General features: G+C 38.7%; 1 protein-coding gene across 1 annotated transcript in view; it reads right to left on the bottom strand.

Annotated features, from left to right (window-relative positions):
- Positions 1-24,605, bottom strand: part of LOC139740608 (procollagen-lysine,2-oxoglutarate 5-dioxygenase 1-like) — a 65,051-nt gene that overhangs the window by 15,933 nt on the left and 24,513 nt on the right. The window contains exons 12-18 of the mRNA XM_071651194.1: positions 24,185-24,310; positions 23,221-23,356; positions 22,591-22,707; positions 20,046-20,117; positions 18,542-18,646; positions 16,620-16,766; positions 14,790-14,915 (exon numbers count right to left, since the gene is read on the bottom strand). Of these exons, the coding sequence (XP_071507295.1) occupies positions 14,790-14,915; positions 16,620-16,766; positions 18,542-18,646; positions 20,046-20,117; positions 22,591-22,707; positions 23,221-23,356; positions 24,185-24,310 (829 nt within the window). The remainder of the gene's footprint in view (positions 1-14,789; positions 14,916-16,619; positions 16,767-18,541; positions 18,647-20,045; positions 20,118-22,590; positions 22,708-23,220; positions 23,357-24,184; positions 24,311-24,605) is intronic.

Consider the following 24,605-nt stretch of genomic DNA (forward strand, 5'->3'; position numbering starts at 1 on the left):
CTGAGACATGGGTGAGGCCAGGTACAGCCTGCTCAGACCTCTCCCTACCCCCTTCCCCTCCTCCCACCATCCTCCTATCCAGGCACAGATCAGTGGTTAGAAAGAATTCTCTCCATAACTCCCTCACTTGTTTGTTTGTTTGTTTGTTTGTGTTTCAATGCAAAATATTGTTCATCTTTTCTGTGCTAGCTATAACTTGCATCTTTGCATCTTTTCATTCCTAGGAGTTCCTTTACAGCAAGTCTTGGTTTGCCAAGGATTTCCTCTTGACCTTATATTTCATCCTTCATAACAGAACATCATCAAATTTGACTTGATTATGACGGAAGGCATCATAATCCCGTCTGTGTTCTGTAGTATGCATACATTATCAGACACATTACAATGAATGGTGAACTAATGGAATCCTAGGGCCCGGTACTAGGGGATAGAAAAACGATATACCGTACTGTACAAGCTGTTATTTTCACGAGGGTTTAATTTTTGTGAATTTCGCGAATCACTGTTGGACCGTAAATCTAACAACAAATGAAAACATCAAGTACGGTACTGACAAGCATTTCTGGGATGTTTCTGGGATTACAGCACTGTGTAACCAGGAAGATGGGACTTCTAAGGTCCATTTCCCTGGTGTACATGTATGTTTCTACGTGTACATGTATTTCACTGAAGAGGAAAACATAAGAAGTGAGTGTGATACAAGAGAAACAGAGACAAAAATAGAAGGAGAGAGAGAATCAGAATGCAAGCTTTTAATAAGAGAGAAACAGTGATAAGAAGAGAAAAACAGATGGAATGTTGAGAAGAAAGAGAGAGAGGGAGAGAAAGTCCGACAGAATAATGAGGCAACAAAAAGTCAACAGGAGAGAAGCAGAGAGTGAGAGAGTAAAAGAGAGAGAGAGAGAGAGAGAGAGCAAAAGACAAACAAAATATCAATGAGAGAGGAGGAAAAGGGGTGAAACTTACTGAAAGTGAGAAGAAAATAGGGGGATGGGGATGGGGAGGGGGGCATGGGGGATGCATTCATTGACTGAGTCACGCCTCTGAAGACTATCCCATAACTTCCTGCCACTCTCTAGAGATAAGACTCCAGATAACGCTCACTCTAGGGGTTGCCATGGTAACAGTCATCTTTCTTCTTCCTTCACACAGTAGCGCCTCAATTCCACTAGTTCATGTGACAGAATGCCTCAAAATGCCGGGCGATTATTGGTTTTGTGCCGATTAGGTAGGTTTGGCACCAACCGTTTCTGCTGCCTCTGAACACCTCCCCCCCCCCCCAAAAAAAAAAAAAAAAAAAAAAAATCACATCCTGTGAAACTTTGCATTGACCTCAGTTATTCCAACTGAAGCAGTTTAGCTTTCAGAGCATTAGAATGCATGATGATGAGAACAGCAAAGAAAATGTGGGTATCAACATCGGCACGTAAACATAAGAGACCTCGATGCATTTGCAAAACTTTTGAAGAGATCGCAAACTTCATTATCCTCACATTATTTGAAATGAAGCTCACTTCTTTAAGTTCAATGGGGACTGAACACACAACTACATATGAGGCAAACATATAATTTAGAGATAAAAAAGGAGAAAAATCATACAAACATGTCACACTGACTTTTAAATTATCAATTCTCAACTGGATTAATTCTACATAAAATTCCCAATGCCTCACATTCTTGGCTTGAATCTCTCCCCCCCCCAAAAAAAAAACAAAAAACAAAAAAAACAAAAAACAAAACAAAACAAAACAAAACAACAAAACTGGGGAACAAAATTGGAACAAAATCACAGTATCCACAAATTTCCATTTCCAAAAGTTCCTCCCTTAGATTCTTCCTGTCTAAATGATTCAGAATTTCCTACTCAAGTGTACTGACAAGCTGAGAATTAAAAAATTAAAAAAAAATCCCCGTTCCCCATGGTTTAACACAGTCCAGTATTGGTCACATGACCCAAAAATTTCTAATTTTACAGATGTATTAAAATGAGTGAGCATACAATGTAGCTGTGTGAAGGGTCCTGGTGAGGAAGGGGGGGGGGGGAGGTGGAGTGGGGCCCTCTTCCATCACAAACCTGCTGTCACAGGGCTAGAGAGGCTATACGACCAGTACGCTACAACTTACATCCCATCAGATGGACACCCTCGATCCCACTCTCAATGGCCCAATTATTCCAAATGAGGGAATTTCACACAGGTCTGCATAATTTAAATTCTATTTCTGCCGATGAAATGGGCCAATATAGGTTGAGCATTTCAGACAATAGCTTGATTCATGGGTCCAGCCAACAAAAACTCTGACAAACGATGTCTCTGTCACTGACAGTTGGCCATGGATCAACATAAAACAACACAGATGATTGTCTCACTCAAACAATGATGGTAAAATGCATTTGTTAACCTAAAAAAAGGGGAAAAAATAGTAATTCTGAGATTAATGAAACATAAAAACATATTTGACACAACGAATACAATTCTTATCTATTTAAATTGAATGTAGAAAAAAAAAAAGGAAATTTTAAATAAATGAGCTGTATGGAGGTCAGTGGAAGGCCTTTGATGTCATGACATCATCACCTCACCTAATTTGCATATTACGAAGCTGACACCAATGTTTCCATTCAAGGAAACAAGCAAAACTTTAAATTTCTGGAACTCTCTTCAAAAGTTACAGTTTGATTTTGCCGAGACTGCCAGCATTCTGCTATAGTAATGATGGATTGTACACAAAGTTAAGCCGCTTCAAACACATGGAGTTATTAAAATATCCATTCATGGATATGAGACTATTCACACCATGTTATTGAATATTCATTGGTGCATGTGGTATTGATAAAAGATAATTCAGTCCCAACATCCCCATCAGTTTATGATCTATAGATGGCAGCATCAGAACTTGTGCATTCCCATGTTTCTTTCTTCTCTTTTTTTTTTTAACATAACTGCTTCTGTATTTAAATGAGAAATCCGGCTCACAATTCTCAGTAAAGACAAAAGTATAGCATCTTAACTAATGTTAACCTTAAAAGGACACAGTCCTCACGAAATGAAAAAAAAATATGTTGTTGTTGGTACCTCCAATGAACTACTTTCACCGAAAACAAACTTTCAAATCACCAAATACGCTCGTAAATTTTGGTTGAAAAAGTGTGAATCTGCATGGTGAATATGCTAATGAGCAAATCCTGGCGGAGAGTCAGACGTCACCGATGCACAACTCTTCCCAGCCGTGTTCTGCTCGTTATCCGTACGCTCCCTAGTTACCCGGATGCATGAAGACGTCGGTGGCTACTACGTGTAGTAGTATTTGACATTGTTTCTACGTTGTGTGTGTGTGTGTGTGTATTGTGTATTATAATCGCACAGTACATGTGTGGACGATACAACTAGATCTACGGTAGATACCCCGTACGCGGTTTGCCCTTCACACTTTTCAAGTCTATCACAAGCGCAGCTGTGCGCACAGCCCTGTCGCCGCTCATGTATACATTCTAGTACGTACAGATTGTAGGTAGAAACGGCTACACAGCTAGCTACAGGCCTGCTAGTACACTATAGGGGCGACCGCATTCAGCGTCGTCTGGTCAGGCTATCTTACATCAGTTGTTTTGCTCGAATCGTGGAGAAAATTTCCCAGGAAAATCCTTTTTTCCATCCCAGACCCACAAAAGTATCGTGAAAGGTGAGCTGTATAGCTGAGAAATCTCGGTAAAACGATGCCGAACATAAGAAACTTAGGGCCTACAAAATCTCGATATCGTGTTGTGACCTACCTGTGCGTGGACCGGCAGGCTGTGGCCCTCCGGTTATAAACCGAGAAAACTCCTGAAGCCAGATGCAATCCCGACCATTTGCTCACATGAGTTATAAAACAGAAACACCTCGAGCATCGACTTCGAAGAGAACGGAGGGAAAAAAGCGTAGAGAGGTAAGCAAAGTGGCTAGCTATGTTTCATTTCCCGTGGGGCTGCAGCCGGGCTTGGACTGCAGTACAGTGCCACTGAGCTAGCTGCTGCCAGTGCCGACTGGACATGCACGGCAAAGTGGAGCGAAATCATATTCCTACGACCCCCTGTGTTCACCCTTCCCGGCTCACGTCGAGGAAAGGCGATATCTGACTACTTACAAAAATATTGAGAAACAAACAATATTTTCTTTGAAGAATTCGACTCTCTCATGCACAGGTTATCTTCGGCAAAATCAGCTAGATGGAGTACTAGTCCTGTGTACACATTAGTATGGTAAGAATTCGCGCGTGAGAGTTGTTTCTACGCTAAGAAGTACAAGTATGCAACACGGACGGAAGCTAGAAAAGGACCGTGCCTATTTGATGTCAAGTTCATGGTATATTTGGTTTAAAAGTACATATAAATTTATGTTAACAATATCAATTTTTCATGAATTATATATATCTAAGCTTGAAATATTTTGTTTGAAATGATAAAACCACAAACTTTCACATTATATGATAAAATTGCAACTAATCATTTTAACACTTAAATTGGTTTTTAGAGGCACGGCTGTCAACTTGGTGTGTAGGGCATGCACTACGTAGCATCTTTTTGCCGGCTCTTACACGATCGCTTGCAGGAATTATTTTTAAAAAATCGCGTACGAAGACAGTTTTTCATTTACACGCGTATAAACTGGTGAAAGGTTATGTTTTTTACTCTTCTTAATTATCATTACAGCGAAAATCTCAGGACTGCTTCCCTTTAAACTTTTTTTAATTTTTATTTTCACTTTTATTTTTATTTTTATTTATTTATTCATTTATTTATTTATTTATTTATTTATTTATTTATTTATTTATTTATTTTTTTTTTTGGGGGGGGGGGTCATAATGCAAGGGAGAATTAATAGCAGGGAACAGGTAGACGGGGGACACTCCAGATGAACACACACGCATGACTGTTCTGTCCCTGACTTGTCTCTATTGGCACCGAGATGAGACAACAATCAAGGCTCAGAACTCTATGCACCCTAATCAAAAACACCACCACATGATCAGCTTTGGTTAAAAATAGAATGCGATTCCCTCCAAAAACCTGGCATGCCACGCTGACTGACAGGTAGGACAATGACCAAATCCTTTCTATCTGGGGGATACAATCAACCTTGCATCATGGGTATTGAATTATGACGAGTGTGAGGCGTAGAGTAACTCAGAAATGGATATCATATTCCCAGGTCTTGCAGGAACTCTGCTGAAATCCACGAGAGCATTTGTGTGTTTGAAAGCAGGTCATACAAAAGTCTAAAATTCTGTGTGAGATGAGCATTTAAAGAATATTACAAGGTATAAAGTATTCAACAAAATATTCAATTACTTCCTTCAAAAATAAAGACAGAGACAGATGGACTGACATACAAAATTTTTATACATTTAATAGATACTGTAAAAGTGGACTGAAATTTTTGAAGTGTTGAACTTTTCGCGAATTCCATGCAACCGGAAGCTTGTGTGAAAATAAAAGCATGCAAATATTTTTGAGTGCCATATGTTCCAGTAGTTGATGTCTTGATTCTGTGGATTTAAAAACATGTGAAACTCTTCTTACTCGGCCAAGTGCGATAAATTAGTTGGGCAAAAACATCCACTTTTAAAGTAGTGCACATACGCTTCGTAATTCATCAAAAGTAGAAGCCAGATCATTGCACACATATACAGTTGTAGAATGCATACTATGGGATACACATTGTAGATGCTGTCATTGATTAGGAGAAAGTGAATTGTGTTTTTTCTTGAACACAGTGTACAATTTGTACACTATGTGGATTCGGTCACTAAAAGATGTTTGACAGGTTCCTCCCTACCAACACGAATGGTGTGAAAGATAGGAAATCCCACTGGGTCGATGGTGCGGACAATCAACCCTGAGTCACGATGTAAGACACCCTCTAAGCCTTTCTCCTCTTCTGGACACCAATCTGCACCTTTCCTACCAACACACTTCCTTCATTGATCACATCCTCTCAACATGGCAGGCATTCTCTGAATTTCGTCACTTCCTGTGCGTATAATAGGGTCAACGCTCTCTCCACTCACCCCTCTCTTCCACCTCATAAATCATTAATTACAATGTAACCCATTGAGGACGAGTCCTGAGTATACTCGGGCAGGTGTCAATGGGAAATGCATGTTGTGGCAAAATCAGTCCGTCCTCAACGGGTTTAAGGACGAGCTGATTTTGCTATAATACATAACCCCTACAGACATCTGCCTGAGTATACTCCGGACTAGTCTACAATGGATCATAGAACAGAGAACATCTGCAACACAGATATTATGTCCCAAACGCGTTTGAGGCATTTTCAGGGGTTAGATATTCATAAAACGCAACCATGTTTTCACATGCGATTAGAAACGCCGTTTTGAAGTGCCTTTCATAGGATGTTTTGAAACGCGTTTGAGACCACGATTGCCGTTCTGTGAGTAGATAAACGCAATGCCGTTAAATCCCAGCTGTTTCCGGTTGTGTTCTTTACCCATTATTTGTGTGTGACGGATGAGCATGTTTGGTGGTATGCAGTTGACATTTACTTCCTGGGTTGAACGGCGCAAAGCAGCTGCGCAGTGACACTACTCGAATTGCAATTGTACAACGTATGATGGTTAGATAAACGCGGCATCCCGTAAAATTAATTTTCTGAGTGAAGGGAACTGAAATAAATTTCTCAGAGAGAAGTCCTGCATATGTTGTACTTCAAAGAAGGTATTACACAACACACTTTGGTCCTGTGGTCACTGTGATCCGCCCGCTTCGTTGTACGTAGATGTTGGTGAGAGAACTATTCTCTGGTATCAAGACTCTTTATGTTCATACACTCTCGCAGATTTGAGTGAAAGCTAAGCATGTGTATGTGTATATCACCAATGGATGTGAGGAGAGAAATCGCTGTATAAAAATAGGTTGCATAAGCTTTTACACCAATGTCAGCTCTACCTGCTCTTGTACATTATGTACAGAATGTCTACCTCTCCCCCGCCCCTCCGAAAAGAAAGACAAAATATAAAGACAAAGCAAAACCAGGCTTTCTGCCAAAGGTTTGGCAATATTTCAATCCAAATATAGTGCAAAGAATTAAGGAAGTAATGAGCAAGTTTGAAGTGCATCCGAAACACTGGTTGTGCCAGGAATAGGATACAAAGTTCACAGAGTGAGCCAAGGTGCTGTTCAAAGTGTGAAAGACCCCTACTGTTGCTGTGCCAATCACAGTAAATCTGAGGGATGACTTCATAACCACCTCATAATCCCAGAGTCCCATCAAGATTCACTCAGAGTCTCCTTTTATTGCAGTGCTACTCAAATGCTGGATCCATAGACTTTATCTCAATCCTATTGGCTGATATCAGCATCATTCATAATATCCTCATCAATCTACTATATACTTCTCACAGAAAAGTGTTGCAGGAAAATTTAAAAAAAAAAGTTCTTGAAAGCACTGACTAAGGGGTAGGCCAAGTTATAGTTGTAGCTACAAAATGATGATATAAAGGGAAAACAAGTGCAGAGTAGTCTCATGGTTTAACTTTTACAAAGACAGCTTAAACATAATTTTTGAATTTTTCTCTGCATATACAAATGGAGCAAGCTAGACAAACATTAAAAACAAAATAGTTAACACTCCTTATTAAAAATGAATAACAACATGATTGTCCCAATACTTCCTGTAAGATAATAACACTCTTGTGCATGTCATTCACAATAATATTTTCAAGTAATGGAAACTCAAGAATGGAAACTGATAATATAAAAATCAGTAGCCTTTAAATAGTCCACATCAGGTACTGCACAGCATCTACTACTTGCACTTGGAAACTAGAAACTGTACCGATCAGAGAAAGCTGCAAGCTACTACCAAACTTTGAACATGATTTTCAACTAGAAACCACAACTTTGCCTTCCCCTTCAAATAATCAATGAGAATGAGCCTCATCTAGCTTTAATACAGGAATAGATTGGAGGGGGTAGAAAGATTACGACCATGGCCACCATCTCTTCAAAAAAAAAAAAAAAAAAAAATGTCCAACTAAAAACAGGGAAGTGACAGACAAAAAAGCACAGGTGTGTATGTTGCTGTGTGAGTCATGCTGCGAGAGGTGTTTGCATTTGGGCTAGGTAGGAAGAAACAACACACTTGACTTGGTGTCGGCCTGACGAGGTGGAGTGGCAAGAGAGAGAATGATTATGGTGATAGATAGAAAGATAAGAGATAGATAAAGATAGACATGGGGAGATAAAGATATAAAGAGGTATAAAGAGATAAAGATAGATAGAGATAGAAAAAATAGAGATAGATAGCTAGGAGATAGAGATAGAGAGATAAATAGATAGATAGAGATAGAAAAAATAGAGATAGATAGCTAGGAGATAGAGATAGAGAGATAAATAGATAGATAGAGATAGAAACTAGATATATCGCTACGGCTACTGATATGCCTCCGCAATAATGCATGGTTCTCCTAATAGGTCTATAGTACAATGTCTTGACAATGTGTGATGACAGTTTCACACAATTGGCAAAATATTAAAATGACAGGTTTGACACAAATGTGCTGAATGTTCACTTTCCTAGAACTAGGTTCAATTGGATGAATGATTAAAATGTCAGAGTGCAGGTATTTGGGGAACTGATGATTTTTACTTGACTTTTGACCCTTTTATAAGTTTATGCATTGAGTAATTTTCAAGGTATTGAGAAGAAGTATAATTTCAGTATCAAATGGGAAAATAGCATTATCTAAACCTGGCCTTTGACCTTTGACCTCACAGTTCCAAAGAGAATCACTGTTAGGTTGAACATGCATAAATATGTAAGTTTCATGATGATACCTTGAGTTACTTTCGAGATATGGAGGAAAAAGTGCAATTTAGCACTTTCACTTGACCTTTTACCTTTTGACCTTTGACCTTTTGGCAAGAAACTTCCCCAAAAATATATATTGGGTAATACATGCCATACATCAAGTTAAAAAAAAAAAAAAACCTTCAGCCTATTGCATTTTAAGGAAAGTAGTGATATTTTGAGGAGTTGACCTTGACCTTTGACCCCCTGACCTGTGACCCATGACCCCCAACTTCCCTAGATAATCACTGCCCATCGGTACAAGCATATATACTAAGTTCCATGAAGATACCTTGAACCATTTGCGAGATATGGAGAAAAACATGAAATTTCAATTTTTTTTCCACAAAATAAACCTGTGACCTTTGACCTTTGACCCTGTGACCCTAAAATCCACACAAAGTATCATCCCCCAAGGATATACCCTCATACCAAGTTTGATGTAAAACCACCACACGGTTCTTGAGATATCGACAAAAACAAAACGGGACGGACGGACGTACGGACGGACGGACGGACGGACGGACGGACGGACGGACGACCCGAAAACATAATGCCTCCGGCCACTTCGTTGCGGAGGCATAAAAATAGAGATAGATAGCTAGGAGATAGAGATAGAGAGATAAATAGATAGATAGAGATAGACAAATAGAGATAGATAGCTAGGAGATAGAGATAGAGAGATAAATAGATAGATAGAGATAGAAAAAATAGAGATAGATAGCTAGGAGATAGAGATAGAGAGATAAATAGATAGATAGAGATAGAAAAAATAGAGATAGATAGCTAGGAGATAGAGATAGAGAGATAAATAGATAGATAGAGATAGAAAAAATAGAGATAGATAGCTAGGAGATAGAGATAGAGAGATAAATAGATAGATAGAGATAGAAAAATAGAGATAGATAGCTAGGAGATAGAGATAGAGAGATAAATAGATAGATAGAGATAGAAAAAATAGAGATAGATAGCTAGGAGATAGAGATAGAGAGATAAATAGATAGATAGAGATAGAAAAAATAGAGATAGATAGCTAGGAGATAGAGATAGAGAGATAAATAGATAGATAGAGATAGAAAAAATAGAGATAGATAGCTAGGAGATAGAGATAGAGAGATAAATAGATAGATAGAGATAGAAAAAATAGAGATAGATAGCTAGGAGATAGAGATAGAGAGATAAATAGATAGATAGAGATAGAAAAATAGAGATAGATAGCTAGGAGATTATAGAGAGATAGATACCTGTAGATTGATAGATAGATAAAGCTATCTAGAGAGAAAGGAAGACAGGGAAAAGAGAGATCTAACTGGTCTGCTAGAGTCACACCGTAATGGTGATAGAGAGAGAAAGATAGAGTGATTGAGATATAAAATAGAGAGAGATACACAAAAAAATAGAGATAGATCGCAATACAGAGAGATAGAGAGAAACAAACAGAAATAGATAGAAAGTGAGAGAGAGAGATAGAAAGAGAGACAGGGGAGAGGGAGAGAAGAAATGGTCTGCTAGAAACACATCCCAACTGAGTGAGTGGGTTGGGGGATATAAAAAGACTACTGGTGTACCAAAGAGAGGGCTGAGAAAAAAAGGAAAAAGTACCCATAGGAAAGATAGAAGGAGAGTAAGGGGTAATGTGGGAGTGAAGGCAGGGGGAAGTAAAGAGTGATAATAATCACAATCCAGACATGAAAGTAGGATGGGGCAAGAAGTCAAAGGACATTGGAATAAAGATAATAGACCAGTTAATTATATCTTCAAATTATATGCATATCGAAAAAAAAGAAGAGCACTCCGAGAGAGCAGACCTTCGCAATGCAGCCATGATTAAAATATCGCCATTTCGTAGGCAGTATCTCCAACACAGAAACAGCGGTATGAAGGGACACCTGCACAATTAACATTTGGTGAAAATTTGATCATTCATTGTTGAATTATTGGGAGATTAAGCCTATTTCATGTCCTTCATGACCACAATGACCTTTGACCTCATGACTCCCACAATGAATTGTTTCTTTACTACTCCACTATGATCACACCTCGAAAGTTTGGTGAAATCCAAATCATCCGTTCTCAGTTATTGGGAGATCAAGTTATTTTATGTCCTTTGTAATCCCTTTGACCTTTGAACTCATGACCCCAAAAATCAAATCGTGTCTTTCTTACCTTATCATGAACAGACCCTGTACATCTTGAGAAAATTTGTTCATCCATACTCAAGTTTATATCGTGTACACAAACAGACAGACACACATACACAGAGCAGAAAACATGACCTTCACTGGCCATAGGTTTCACATACAGTATTAATGGAGGTAACTAAGACTTGCTCCAACATCTAGAGAGCTTACCCAAGGCTTGCTGGAGCCTTGCCTGACGTAGCAACTATCAAAGGGAATAGAAGCATTGAAATGCACTGAATACCTGGTATGTACATTGCACCACTGAATGGGGTATTTCATTGTCTGTCCTTTAATAGATGAAAATTATCTGTAAATTTGAAATCACTATTAAGCTGGTCTATTTTGGCAAATACTGGAAAATTTAGTGATGATAGCATTTATGTCACTCATAACAACAAGCAAATTTCACCACATGATGTGCAATACTGATATGTGACCCGCTACAACAAAAGGATCCTAAAGTCGCTGATAACTGAGCTGAGAAAATCGAGTTTGAAGTCAGATCATCAAAATCAGTCAAAACTATCAGTTTTCTGTTTATTGCAGAATTTTGTAGTCTAATGTTTTGTTTATCATCTGCCGAAATTTCGAAGTTAAATGGTCAAAGGAGGGGCAAGAAAATAGCGTTTTTCTGGGCCATGATTTTCCGACTTTCAACAGAACAGGAACGTGTCCGAAGGTTTGGATTTAGCGCCGCAGCTAGACTCCGCCCCTAGTAACGAGAGAGTGATCTTATTGGTCAGTGCATGGCATCCTGGTTACTGATTGGTCACGCGTAGACCGCTGGCGCTAAGCTTGAATGAACATCGTGGACGTTGCTAAGAGCATACCTTCTATTGTCAAGCGGTGAGGACTGTCTTGCCTCCCTTGATCATGATAGCGTCGGAAGGAAAACTTTGAAGGCGGTTTTCTCACAATGCTGATATCCTAAACTACTCGATATGCGCTAATAAAAATCATTGATATCTCTGCAACGGAGTACTTTCATGGTCAGTTTATATATGAAATAAAAGAAGAAGAGTAAGGAAATAATACCATGTCATTTTCAGAAAATTGTCCTCCCCCGACTTTCGGATCCTTTTGTTGTAGCGGGTCACATATTATGTATGTATTCCAATATTCTTTTCAAGGCATGTAATGCACTGTAATGTAATTTGTGCTTTTGTTTCACATTAAAGAAAAAGGTAGAACTCACTGTACAGCTGCTTGCAAATCATACGGAATTCCCCACAATTAGATAGGATTTATGGATAAAGGTTGTTGGATTAGGCAAAGCTGTGTCGAGTGCTCAAAATGACGGTTTAGTTTTCCCCTTGCATAATCCACAGTGGATTATTGTTCATCACTTTTGCGCCCACAAGAGGAGAGAAAACTCCGCTCAGGATGGCATCAGCGGAGCTAGAACTGTAGGATTAAGATCGATAATTGGTGGATCCAACATGGCAGGTGACACAGCTAGTGATTATCTGGAATCAGAAGCATCCTAGTCACCTGTTTCATGGTCCCTGCGATACATCCTCAGCTCAAAATTCCAGCTCGACAACAATCGAATAAAAACAGTGGAAAAGTAAACGGGCCAATAATCTACGGTAGACTGTCTGTCCAAAACAAAAGATGACTAGTGCCCTCTTATTAAAGAGATTCAAAAAGAAAGAAAGAAAGGGGGGGGGGGGGGAATCAAGATTCATGAAAAGAGAAGATGTCTGCGACATGATGCAGAAACACAATAACAAAGAACTTAAACCCACTGGAGAAATAGACTCAAGTATACTTGGCCAGGTATCAATAGAAATGCAAGTTAACCCATTGAGGATGAATCCTGGGTATACTCGGGCAGAGGTCCATGTGAAATGTGTGTTGTAGCAAAATCAGCCTATCCTCATCGGATTAAAGCAAACTGAGTCCTCAATGAGTTAAACATTACAGAAGAGAGGTACGAAAGATGAAGGAGGAAAGCCGTATCTATTCAGGGGCAGTGGGAGAAATTCCCCGCCCATATACGGTAAATAAGGTTAACTACACAAAGGTCAAGGGTCAGCATGTCACCTGTAATACTGATGTCATCATTGTACATTGTATATAATACACATCCATACTACATGTATTAAAGTTGTTTAAGCATGCACGTACACACACATACACACCCATCTGCCCACATACACACACACACACTCATATGCAAGCAATGTACTTGCAGTCTACGAAGTGTATCCAGCAATATTTCATATTTGTCCTGAAAGACTGTACCGACAGTGAGGTGTCTGTTTAAATGTAGCCCAATGCCACTGCATGATGTATCAACTCGATTCATCGAATCTGCACATCTTCATAATCGTATTCAGGGTTAGATTGAATCAACACTCCAAGTCACTTTTCAGTTTGCTAAATTACAAGAGCAGAGTCAAACAAACACAGTGGTGCATGTTTCATCGCAACTTGACTCAAGACACAAACATTATAAACTTTTGACATTCCAGATGTCCAAATAAAGTAGTGATGTCTGTCATGAGCACACATGCAAATTGGAGAAGTTACATTCAGTGCCTTGCAGCTCTCCCATTTTGTTTTGTTTGGGGGTTTTATTTCTACCAAAAGATAACCACCTTAAAGTCAATTACTCAGCAACTTTATTACTTTCCTTTCCACAGCCACGACTAAAATATCCTTACAATTCTAGAACAAATTTGATGTCAAAGATTGATTTTGTTTTATCTCGTTGATGACCAGTCCTGATTATACTCGGACAGTTGTCAATGGGAAATACATGTTACAGTACTGTATAGCAAAATCAGGTTCTCCTCATTGGCTAAATATATTTGTCAATAAGGTACATGTACGTTGTACAGGTACAAATACATATAATGAATGGTCAAGAGTGCAATGGTACAAAATTTCGGACACGATGATAGAAACATGAGGCCAAGCTGAGTTGAATAGTACGGTGCATCTTTCACCGAGCGCGAAATCTTGTTACACTGCACGAAGTAGAAACCACACACTCTTACTTTCATACAACACCACTGCTGTAAACATACATGCATGTGGTTCACACAGATTCTCGAATTTAGCACAGAAATGGTAACCATTTTCTGTCAAAGGTGAGAGAGTAGCAGCAAAGTAATCAGTTCTGTGTACATACATACGCAAAACTGATCGGTTGAAGTTGCTTGCAAAAATGAGTGACAAAAGTATGTGCTTGTAAGCATGCTTGTAATTGTTGAGTGTGTACAGCAAATGTTTGTTTATTGTGACATCAGAGTTGTGCAATGGAACACATGCACTAACCATTTTTGCTCAAACAAAATTGCACGGCTGACAGCCACAAGGGGCAATGGTAATTGTAACTAAATGTCACGTGATGGATAGTCAACCAATCAGAGAGCTACATTCTTTCTAGGTGTTTTATAAATGAGGATTAGTATGCAAGCTAACAAGAGACTTGTGAGGCCTAAATATCATAATCTAACCTAGCAGATCAGCCTCAGTCTAATTCCTTGCTTCTGAGGAAAAAATAAGATGCCCAGCCTTAATCTTTGGTCAATTTCTTTCTTTTTATCTATGATCTATTTATTGTGATCTTCACTCATCAAGATTATTCTCTGTTTTAATTAGTCTGCTCAGTAAAGTAAATTTAAAGAGGGAAAGGCCATTTATTGAATGCTTTCGACATACTTCAAGAAATAATCACCAACAAATCAGTACAGCCCAACAGCTACATGTATACTGAGGACCCTAAAAAGGGTGAAAAAGAACTTACCAAATAGTCCTTTCCATGCTCATTGAGTGCTACATTGATGGTGTACGTTGATGAATCGTGGTGAGGCCGCAGAGATGCTTGTTCATCAGGGCGGTACCGCACAACAAAATTCATTATTGCATAGGCCTGTCGAAATGGAAGATAGGAAACATTTGGGTTTAAGTCAAAGCTCTCTGCAAGGAATATCTGTCATTGACCTCAAGACTGAAGGTACATGACTGCCCTGACTCTACACTAGTATTCACCAATCATCTGGTTACGTAGTGATACTCTTTCAATGGTATAATTGAGGGGGTCAGTGCAATATAGTGCTAACCCACGCTTTTGTCAAAAGTGAGTTACATGCATTTTCATAATCCTTATCCTTCACTCTAACCTCCGTGAAATATCATATTTGAATTCAACCAATAAGATGGTAAAAAAATGCATGCATTCATGTTCTATTAATGTACAATGCATGGACTTTCCAAACATTCAACAGTGATTATCTCAAAATGACTATTGTGTGGGTTAGCACTATATTGCACCGACCCCTTCAATTCTAAAAAGTGGTTATCTAATGGTATGCATTCATCCAATGTTTCAGTCAACTTCGTTTCAAATCTTTACATGCCTGAGACTGGGCGATCGGAGGGATTCCATGCCATCTTTCACGACCTGAAAGCACATCAGCGCGTGAAATTACTGCACGACTTCACACATAGAAGAACCATTCTTCCACTGAAAGGGTGCCAATAGAAGCCAATTGTCAATCGGCGAAACATTGCATGATGTCAGTTCGATTCCAGTTTCTGATTCATGAGAATTTGGAGTTTCCCCGTCGACTAGAAGAATAATAACTTTGTACAGCAGTTTCAACTACATGGCTATTTTATGATACCCTTTTTAGGGTATGAGTCAACTACTGTAAAAGTGGTTTCTTTTGCGTACAGATACTTTCGCAGTTTCCATCGGTGCCGACTTTTTCATGTGTGTTTAAATTCGCGGTCGGCGAAATCTGTGAATTCGCAGTCGGCAAAAACTGTTTTATTTTGCACATGAAAATAATCCAATCATTCTTTTATTTGTTAGATAGAAATTAAAATTAAATGCAGGTTTACCTGAAATCCCATCTCTCGACTACTTTATAACATGCTTGTACCTATATTGGTATTGCTGTGTGTGTGTTGACCATCAATACACTCAATGCGCCGAATCTTTGTGTGTGCATGTGTGCAATAACGTTATAACAAGTGGCGAGTTCAAACATTTTCGCGTGATGTTAAACTCGCGGTTCAACCTCCAAGCGCGAAAATTAAAACCACTGCGAAAGAAACCACTTTTACAGTATGTAGCTAGGTAGTACTATTTATGGCACCCTTTATGTATGAAAATAAAGAGAACGTACAAAAATCAGCATGATCATGTCTGGCACTCTTTAATACTTCTGATTCTTCTTCATCTAACAGGTTTTCTTTCTCATTTGCTTGTACACTTGTTCTTGATGCCAAAAATATAGAATTCATTAAGAGGAGAATGGACTTTGGGAAATCATTTTTCAGTCTTATCACTAAAGATATATCTGTGCTGGTACTTTATATCCTTACAAAATAAATAATCCAGTTACTTCATTTAATCTGTTGGTACCAAAACCTTCCTAATAAAAAAAGCACTGCCAACAAACAAACTATTAAACAAGACACACTGACACTTTGCTTCTGGGAAGATTTGCTTTCTGTTTGTAGTTGGAATTTTGCTTTCGCTTTGTTTTGTTTTTTGTGTGTAAATTTGTTTTTGAAATTGAAGCAATGTGGCACATAAACGATGGTCTGTGTTTTGTTGCAAGTTTACCTTTGAGTAATAGCCTGGATAGACCTTCTCACAGATGGGGGCTATGTATTCCCTCAGGAAGTAGAGCCAGTGTTGTTCATAGCCAACCTGGTTCATGTGAATGTCACGAGTTGGGACATTCTCGTATCCTCCATTCAGTCGTTCATCCTATATGCGGAGAAACAACAAAAACTGACTGAAATTTTACCTCATTAAAAAAAATCCTTAAAACCCCCTAAAAAAATCAACATCAAAAAGAAAAAAGGTGATCACTTATAAATGTGACCCTGCACCTCAAAACAAACAAAAAGTCGCCAGACATGAATTTTTAGTTAAGACCATATTCTGAAAGAGCAGACTTTAAGCTTTAAAGGGAGGGTAAACCCAGAATAGAATAATGAAAGAGCAATGGACCAACCTCTTTCAGAAAGCAGGGGGAATAATTGCTACCCTTAACATATGTCAATATCAAGTTGATGGAATTTGTAATTTTCATGAAAAATGGATTTTTGTAGAATTTTCTTTATATTTTCTTGGTATTGTTGTCCACTCATACGTCATAACCTCTAGTAGACTCCTCGTCCAGCGGTTCCAACACCAAAACTTTAAAAATTCATAACTTTTGCATCGATTGTCCGATTTTCTTCAAACTTTCACTGATGTGTTCTACTAATGTTACTGCTTTCACTCAATCCACATTGCTCTTGGGGTTTATCTTCCCTTTAAAATGATGTATAACTCAAATCAAATGGACTCTCCTAACCTATCTAAATACTGGAAAGAAAGCACAAACTCAGGAAAAGTGTGAACTGAGAAAAGAGGCTCTGAAGTACAGTGTCTATTCAAGCGCTTAATCTTTACCAAACCGTGCTGGCTGTGCGATGAATGGGACAAAAAAACAGGAAGTAAACCACCAGAGTAACAACAATGAAGGGATTATCAGATTAAACTGAAATTAAGCATGCCTCATTAACACATTCTGTCCATAATCAATGCCAACTTTCAAAGCAGTAGCACTATCCTTTCAAAAGTTATTAGAGTTGAAAGTGAAGAGTGTGGACAAGGTTTTTCAGAAATGAAAAAGGGATTCTAAAGACACACCTGATCACACTATTCTACCAAAAATGTTCGAGATAAACTGCTAAAAAAACACACTTTCCTGCCCGTTTTATGATACCAAATTTTAGCATAATGTAAAAGAAGACCCGCTCTTTCAGAAAATATGAAAAAGGCAAGTTTGGCTAGGTTAACGCATTTCACTTATTTTCAGTCCTCACGCAAAATCAGTGTGTGCGACTTTATGTTCGTTTTGAGGGGCACGGTCACAAATAGTAGTGATAATTACAGTATCATCAAGACCTAGAAGAGCACTATGAAAGCACAGACCTCCGCCAAGCAGCTACTTCCCACCGATGATCTTGCTCTTCCATTGAGATCAGTGATTTCCACCATACGAATGCATGCTGAAAAATTGCTCAATTTCCCAATATAGAAGCCTTTGTTACGTCATAAACCACGCGCCTTGCCCTCGTAGAAACTTGAGCACGCGCTTTAGTGCGCATATGAAGACCTAAAAAATGTGCAGCTTTACTGACACTACCTGCCAAAATATCGAAAATTCTTCATAAAATCCATAAAAAATTTCCAGATCACGACCAAAATTTAATCAGCTATTCCTAGTGTCATTCTCAACATTTCCTGCAAGTTTCATCCAAATTTGTGCACAACTTTTTGAGTTATTTTGCACACGGACAAACAAACAAATACACCAACGGTAATGAAAACATAACCTCCTCCCTTGGCGAAGGTAATAACACTAACAAAGAATAAGCATAAAAATTATCACCCCGATATTACTACTACTACTACAGTAAAACAAGACATGAGCACTTGCAAAATATTGTGCTAAGGAGGACAAAGTCAAAACCAAATACAAATCTTACTTCATTATTGCCACTGGACCATTTGCCGTAGTGTTCCATCTCTTCAATGAGATGTCTGGCGTATGTCTTGGACAACACCGGAAAGCTGTAGACATCGGTGCAAGGCTGGGGAAAAGGGTAACATAATTATCAAACTGTCAAAATGCACAATGCAGTTACATAGAGCGTGTTTCTACTGAGCGATGAAAATTCGAGGCGATGCGAGGTGATTCGTGGTGATAAGCGGTGATGCGCGGCGATGTGCGGTGACACCTCAAATTTTTCCTCAGTAGAAACAGATCGGGTAGTGGCCAATGCGCGGTGATGCGAGGTGCTCCATCATCCATCTTTTGAGGTGGTCGATGCACGGTCATGCGAGGGACAATTTTCAGTAGAAACACACCAGGTAGCAAAATTCGCAGTGTACCGGAAGTCTCGAATTTGGGAGCTTTTGCCGCGCACTTTTCAAATCAGTTCATCACACACTCCAACACTTGTGTACACAGCGACCGTAGCTTCGGATGCATCATGCCTTGTACCATAAAATTTGTTTTTGCTGGAATATGTAACGTTAGTATGTCGGAGCCCCAGGAGAGCATTAACTGGACCCTTGACCTGCAACGATTCCTAATAACCAAGCGGCAAGAAATGTTGGTGAGGGGCATTTTGGACAGAAAGACTAAAAACGAAATTCAGATGGCCTACCACAAAATGGCAGAGGCAGCGCGGCCCGATCTGTGACCTTAAAATATGTGATTTCCGGATTCACCGTATTTAGCACGTCACCTCGCATCACCGCATATTTTATCGCTCAGTAGAAACAGCTCGAGTGGTCGTAAGATACAAAGTGATGCAAGGTGATCTCAGTAGAAACACGCTCTTTGTCATATGTAACTCTTTGGTGTCCCAAAGTTTGGCACGTACTTGAATATCACCAACAAGTTTTGACTACAGCAACTGACTGACAAATTGTCCTTCCTCGACATAAATAGTGGGTTTGAATCCCATCTTGACATGGGTATAACTGCCTATGTTTTTATCATGGTTATTACTCGGACACTGAATTATCAATAACCAGGCAATTTGTCTATTAGTTGTAGGAAAAACAACTTGAACACAAGAATCATGAATTTGCTGAATTTGATGATAAAAACATTCTGACTTTCTGTGTACCTGTCTGCATTCAATGGATACTGTTTTTTTCTTTTTACTGATCAGATTTGAGCTAAAATTGCATCCCAAGCCGCTTGTACACAGATATAAGTAGGCATGAGAGTAGATAAGAGCGCTTTTCATCAACATTGTACACAAGAAAAAACACTTCACGCCATTTAACCTGCTGTAGCTTTGATATGAATGACACGCTGAATATCTCCAAAATGCCATTATTCAGCAGCTGATTCCACAATTGCATACAGCCAGTCAGGTATTCAATAATGACTTATACTTTGAGGAAAGTTTCTCCAACAGTCAACATCAAATCTTAGGCTGTGCTCAGCTAGAAGTCTTATCACCAGAAACTTACCATGGTGAAGTTTGCTGCATCACGCTGTCTGAAACTGAAGTAGTCTGGAGCGATGTATTTGGCTTCCCAATCCTGAGATAAAAATCACAAAAACCAAAGCCTCCCATGATAATTTCATGTGAAGAAAAATACTATTTGGCCTAACATAACTACTTCCTGTCTGAATCTAAAGTTAACCCTAACTAGGCCGGGGGGGGGGGGGGGGGGGGGGGGGGGGGGCCTCCGAGGTCCCCCCCCTTGACGTTTCGCGCGATGTATCGCTAACACGAAAAGCTAACGGCCCGACGTTTCATGACTTTTTTCTTTCGAGTCTCCCGCATCTTTTGACACCAAATTTGCGATGCCCGAGTGCTTGATTACGAAGTTGCGCATAAATATGTACGTGCATGTCAGACCAAAAATTGCTTAAAAACGTGAATTCGTGTACAATTTCAATGCAAACTGTGCTTGCAGGCAAATTTCATAAAAGCATGATTATTTTGGGGTTTTATTGATTACAATTAATTAATAAGATATTTTCTTGTTCGGAACAATGTCGCGGACAAGTTTCATCGAAAAAACAATGAAAAACATAAAGTCGAAAAAACAGAGAAATAAAATGTACATAAGAAATTAAAAAAACAGTAAAATACATAAGAAATTTTTTCAGATGGCACAATTTCTTTCTCATATATTTGCTCAGGACACTAAAAAGAATATTGTACATAAAAAAATCTGCCCATTTCGAGCATTTAATTTAACTTCGTGGTACTTTAGATTACGTCATAGGCAATGTGTGTGCGAATTTTCGTCGCGATCACGTGGTCGACGGCCAAGATCTGGAGGGGGGGGGGCCTGGGAGCTCAGCCTAGTTAGGGTTAAGAAGACTTCACACTTCACACAAACATGTTATTTTGATGACAACAACCTGATGCGTGCGGCATGCTAGTCTATATTGACAGATCTAATGTTTCTGGTAACTAATCAGTGTTCCATGTTTATATAGCTTTCTGCCGTTTTTTTTTTGTTTTTGTTTTTTTTGCAGAAACCTTTTAGAAGTGAAATGGGCTAAATAAAAAAAAAAAGAAATTAAAAACTTAGAATCTGGAGAATCAAAAGTACCCAAATCAGGTATTAAATCAATATTTTGCTAATTCTATTTTCTTTTTGCTCTTTCTATAAAAAAAAAGAAGAAAAAAAATGAGCACATGAAAATGTGGTCACTTCTGGCAAACATTGTAACAGCAAATACAACCTTACCATGTATTACAAGCACTAACAGAACACTTTCCATTCCTTATTTAGCTGCAACAACAGCTAAACTTTGATAGACTTCAATAGACTGTGTCTCTGGTTGTAGGGGTTTTTATATTCGGAGGTGTATGTACTGTATGTACATAAAATATGTACAGTTGAACCTCTATTATCCGGCCTCCCTTTATCCGGATCTCTCTATTATCCGGACGCAATCTCGCCGTGATTTTTTTATCTTTTTTTAAGAATTACGGGAGGAAAGGGGGATTACCAACTCCTTGAGAACTCCTACACTAACACACATGAATTACATATACTTGATAATTATTTAGTATCCGGATGAGCCCCGGTCCCGACTTGTCCGGATACGAGAGGTTCAACTGTATGTACAATTTATCAAAGGAACAGCATCTTTCTTATAACCCATTGATGGGCTGATTTTGCTTCAACACATCTTCCAATAGGCACTTGCCTGAGAGTATTTGGGACTCGTCCTCAAACAGGACAGTTAACCCTAAAAAGACTGGGCTATTTTGGTGGCTCGAAAGACCGCGGAAATTTGCACACTAGTAGTGTGCAATGTAATCTACAAGATTGTATATTTAAATTTTCCAAAATAGTCTTCTTTTATTTTATTTTGATTAATTATGCTAATTTATGCGAGAAATCAGGCACTTTGATCTAAATCAGTAAATAAAGCTCCAAAAGTGTTCATTTTTGGTCTAATTATTCTTTGTGGCATTCTTAGCAAATGTACTTTAAAAAAAATTTGGTATCAAAATTGATTTATTTATTTTATTGTTTTATGAATTTCTTATGTATTTTTTTGTTTTTTGGACCTTTTGTTTTCGTTGTTTTTTTAACAAAATTTGTGGCAGAACTTTTTGAAGCATAATACTCCGAAAACAAATTAATATTAGCCTTCGAGAGTAAAAATAAGCATATTTATATGAACCATGTGAAAAAACTCAATTAGCATTGACTTTGTACACAAAATCACATTTTTGAGCCATTTTTGGTCTCACGTGCATAACGTACAAAAAGTTATGTAACTTCAGAACCGTACCCCTGGGCGTCACAAATTTGGTGTCAAGATGTGCCGGAAACTTGAATGAAAAATGTCATAGAGCATCGCAGCGAGAGCATTGCGTGTTGCAGAGTAATCGCGCGAAACAGTCTTTTTAGGGTTAACACACAGACTAATACCATGAAGGCCTTGTTACACTATGCTGCCAAGTCATTTGCAAAATACAATATACACGTCTCTATCACTTTGTACTTTGTTTTCTTTCATTCTACGTGAAACACTCACCTCTTTATTGTTCCACATTTCCCACATATCATTGTGCAAGTGTGTCGTCTCGTAGTTTTCTGTCGTTATGATGTGGCCGTAGTCGTCATGGAGATTCAGTAGATACATAAAGACGCCCTGAATGCAGCAAGAAATTAGAGAAAGTAGAAATGTAGCTCTAATTACTTATCTCATTTGATGGATCCTCAGGTTTGATTGGTTAAAATGGGGGCATAAATTAAACAATTGCCACTGATTGACAAATTGCCCTACATCGACGTAAATAAGCACTGAATTGATCAGTGTTTTAGTAGTAGCCATGATAAAAAATCATGGGCGTACACACTCGAGCAGGATTAGAACCTACGACCTCCTGATATCTGGACAGGCATCATCTCCACTAGACCACTGAGCTTCTGCCCGACAGCAAGTGCTGGTTGTAATCCTTATAGAAATTATTTCACTAATTTGAATAAACAATTGCCTTTATTTGTTTAAAAAAAAAAATATATAACATATGTTGGGTCATAGCTGAATCCAAGCTTCAATACACACTTAACCCTCCCCTGCCATCACATGGGACTAAAAAACCAATAAGAAAGACAGAAAGGGAGAAGGCAACAAAAAATATAATCGGAACTGTCGAGGTACCTTGTTTCTGAAATCTGCACAGATGACCATGTCTGAGTCCATGCCTTCTTCCTCAAAATTGGGCCTCTCACCCCTCCGGATGACCTCTCCTTTGACCAGATACACATTGGCAATATACGGCACATTCCACAGTCCCCTAAGACATGAACCAAGTGGACAACATGCCGGATAATTTTTTTTAAAACTTTCTTTCTCCTTTTTTAAATAAATGTTACATTTCTAATTACAGTCAAACCTGTCTTAAGCGGTCACTCAAGCAGATAAAAAAAGTGGCCATTGTAGACAGGTGGCAGCTATAGACAAGGTCGTTATTAAACCAAACATGGATTTTCTCGGGGGGGGGGGGGGGGGGGGAGAAGATTGTATTTAGTGATCGCCTATGGCAGGTGGTTGCTATAGACGGCAGTTGCCATAGACAGGTTTGATTGCATTAGTACCTTTAAATTGCTTGAAAGTCAGCCTTACGGGAAAATAGTGAAAACTGATTATTAAAGTTATCAAAAGTTTCTGAGAATAGGGTCATGCACAGCAAGACAATTGCTTAATCCTGGAGAGGTGAAAATACATAAGGATTGCAAGAAATACTTGTAACAAAGTATGAAATGACTGTCTTCTCAAAACTATTAAATACTTCCCAAACTGCGACTTGTAAAACAATATCAAAAGTAGTAAAATCTAACTACATTAATGTAATGAGAAAGAAGCCTCATTCTTTTTCAAGGGAAAAATCAGATATTTTTCCCACAAAGCAGTTTGGGGTGGGGGGCGAGGGAGAGAATATTTTGAGTGAGCTGTTGATTTTGCAAATATTGGTTTCCTTGCAAAACTAGCAAAGATTTAACATCATGGAATGTATTGTGTATACATAGTAAGTTTCAAGAAGAGAAATATATCTGGGAAAACATTGGCATGAATTCACTTTCTTATGAGGTGCAATCATAATCAACTTAGCACAAAATCTCACTTCCTCTCCCTTCTAACGATGTCGACGTAGTCGCTGGAGCGGGCATAGTAACCATTGCTGTTGAGGTCACCCCAGAAGTTTGACCACAGTTTGCCCGGCTTGGACACAAGGGGTGCCACAACGGGTCTGCAATACAGAGTGAAACATATCAGAACAAACATAACACACAGCAGACAAACTGGATGAGAGGAGAACAAATAGTACACTGGATTATAGTGAGTCTACTTTTTAGCCAATGAGGACTTTCTGATGATCTTGTGAATGATTAAAGAACTGTAGAGTCCAGGTTGAGGTGAGGATTCAGGTTTATAACATTTTTTTGGTGAGAAAATGAGAAAACCTCTTATGAAATACGAAAGAGCATGTAATTTCAAGAAGGATTCAATGTTTATTCATTGAAAATTGGCCTTGAAATGGCCGA

The sequence above is a fragment of the Diadema antillarum genome, unplaced genomic scaffold (assembly GCF_040938485.1).
Source record: "Diadema antillarum isolate AM-2024a unplaced genomic scaffold, OU_Dant_1.0 seq00000867_RagTag, whole genome shotgun sequence".
Classification (NCBI taxonomy): Eukaryota; Metazoa; Echinodermata; class Echinoidea; order Diadematoida; family Diadematidae; genus Diadema; species Diadema antillarum.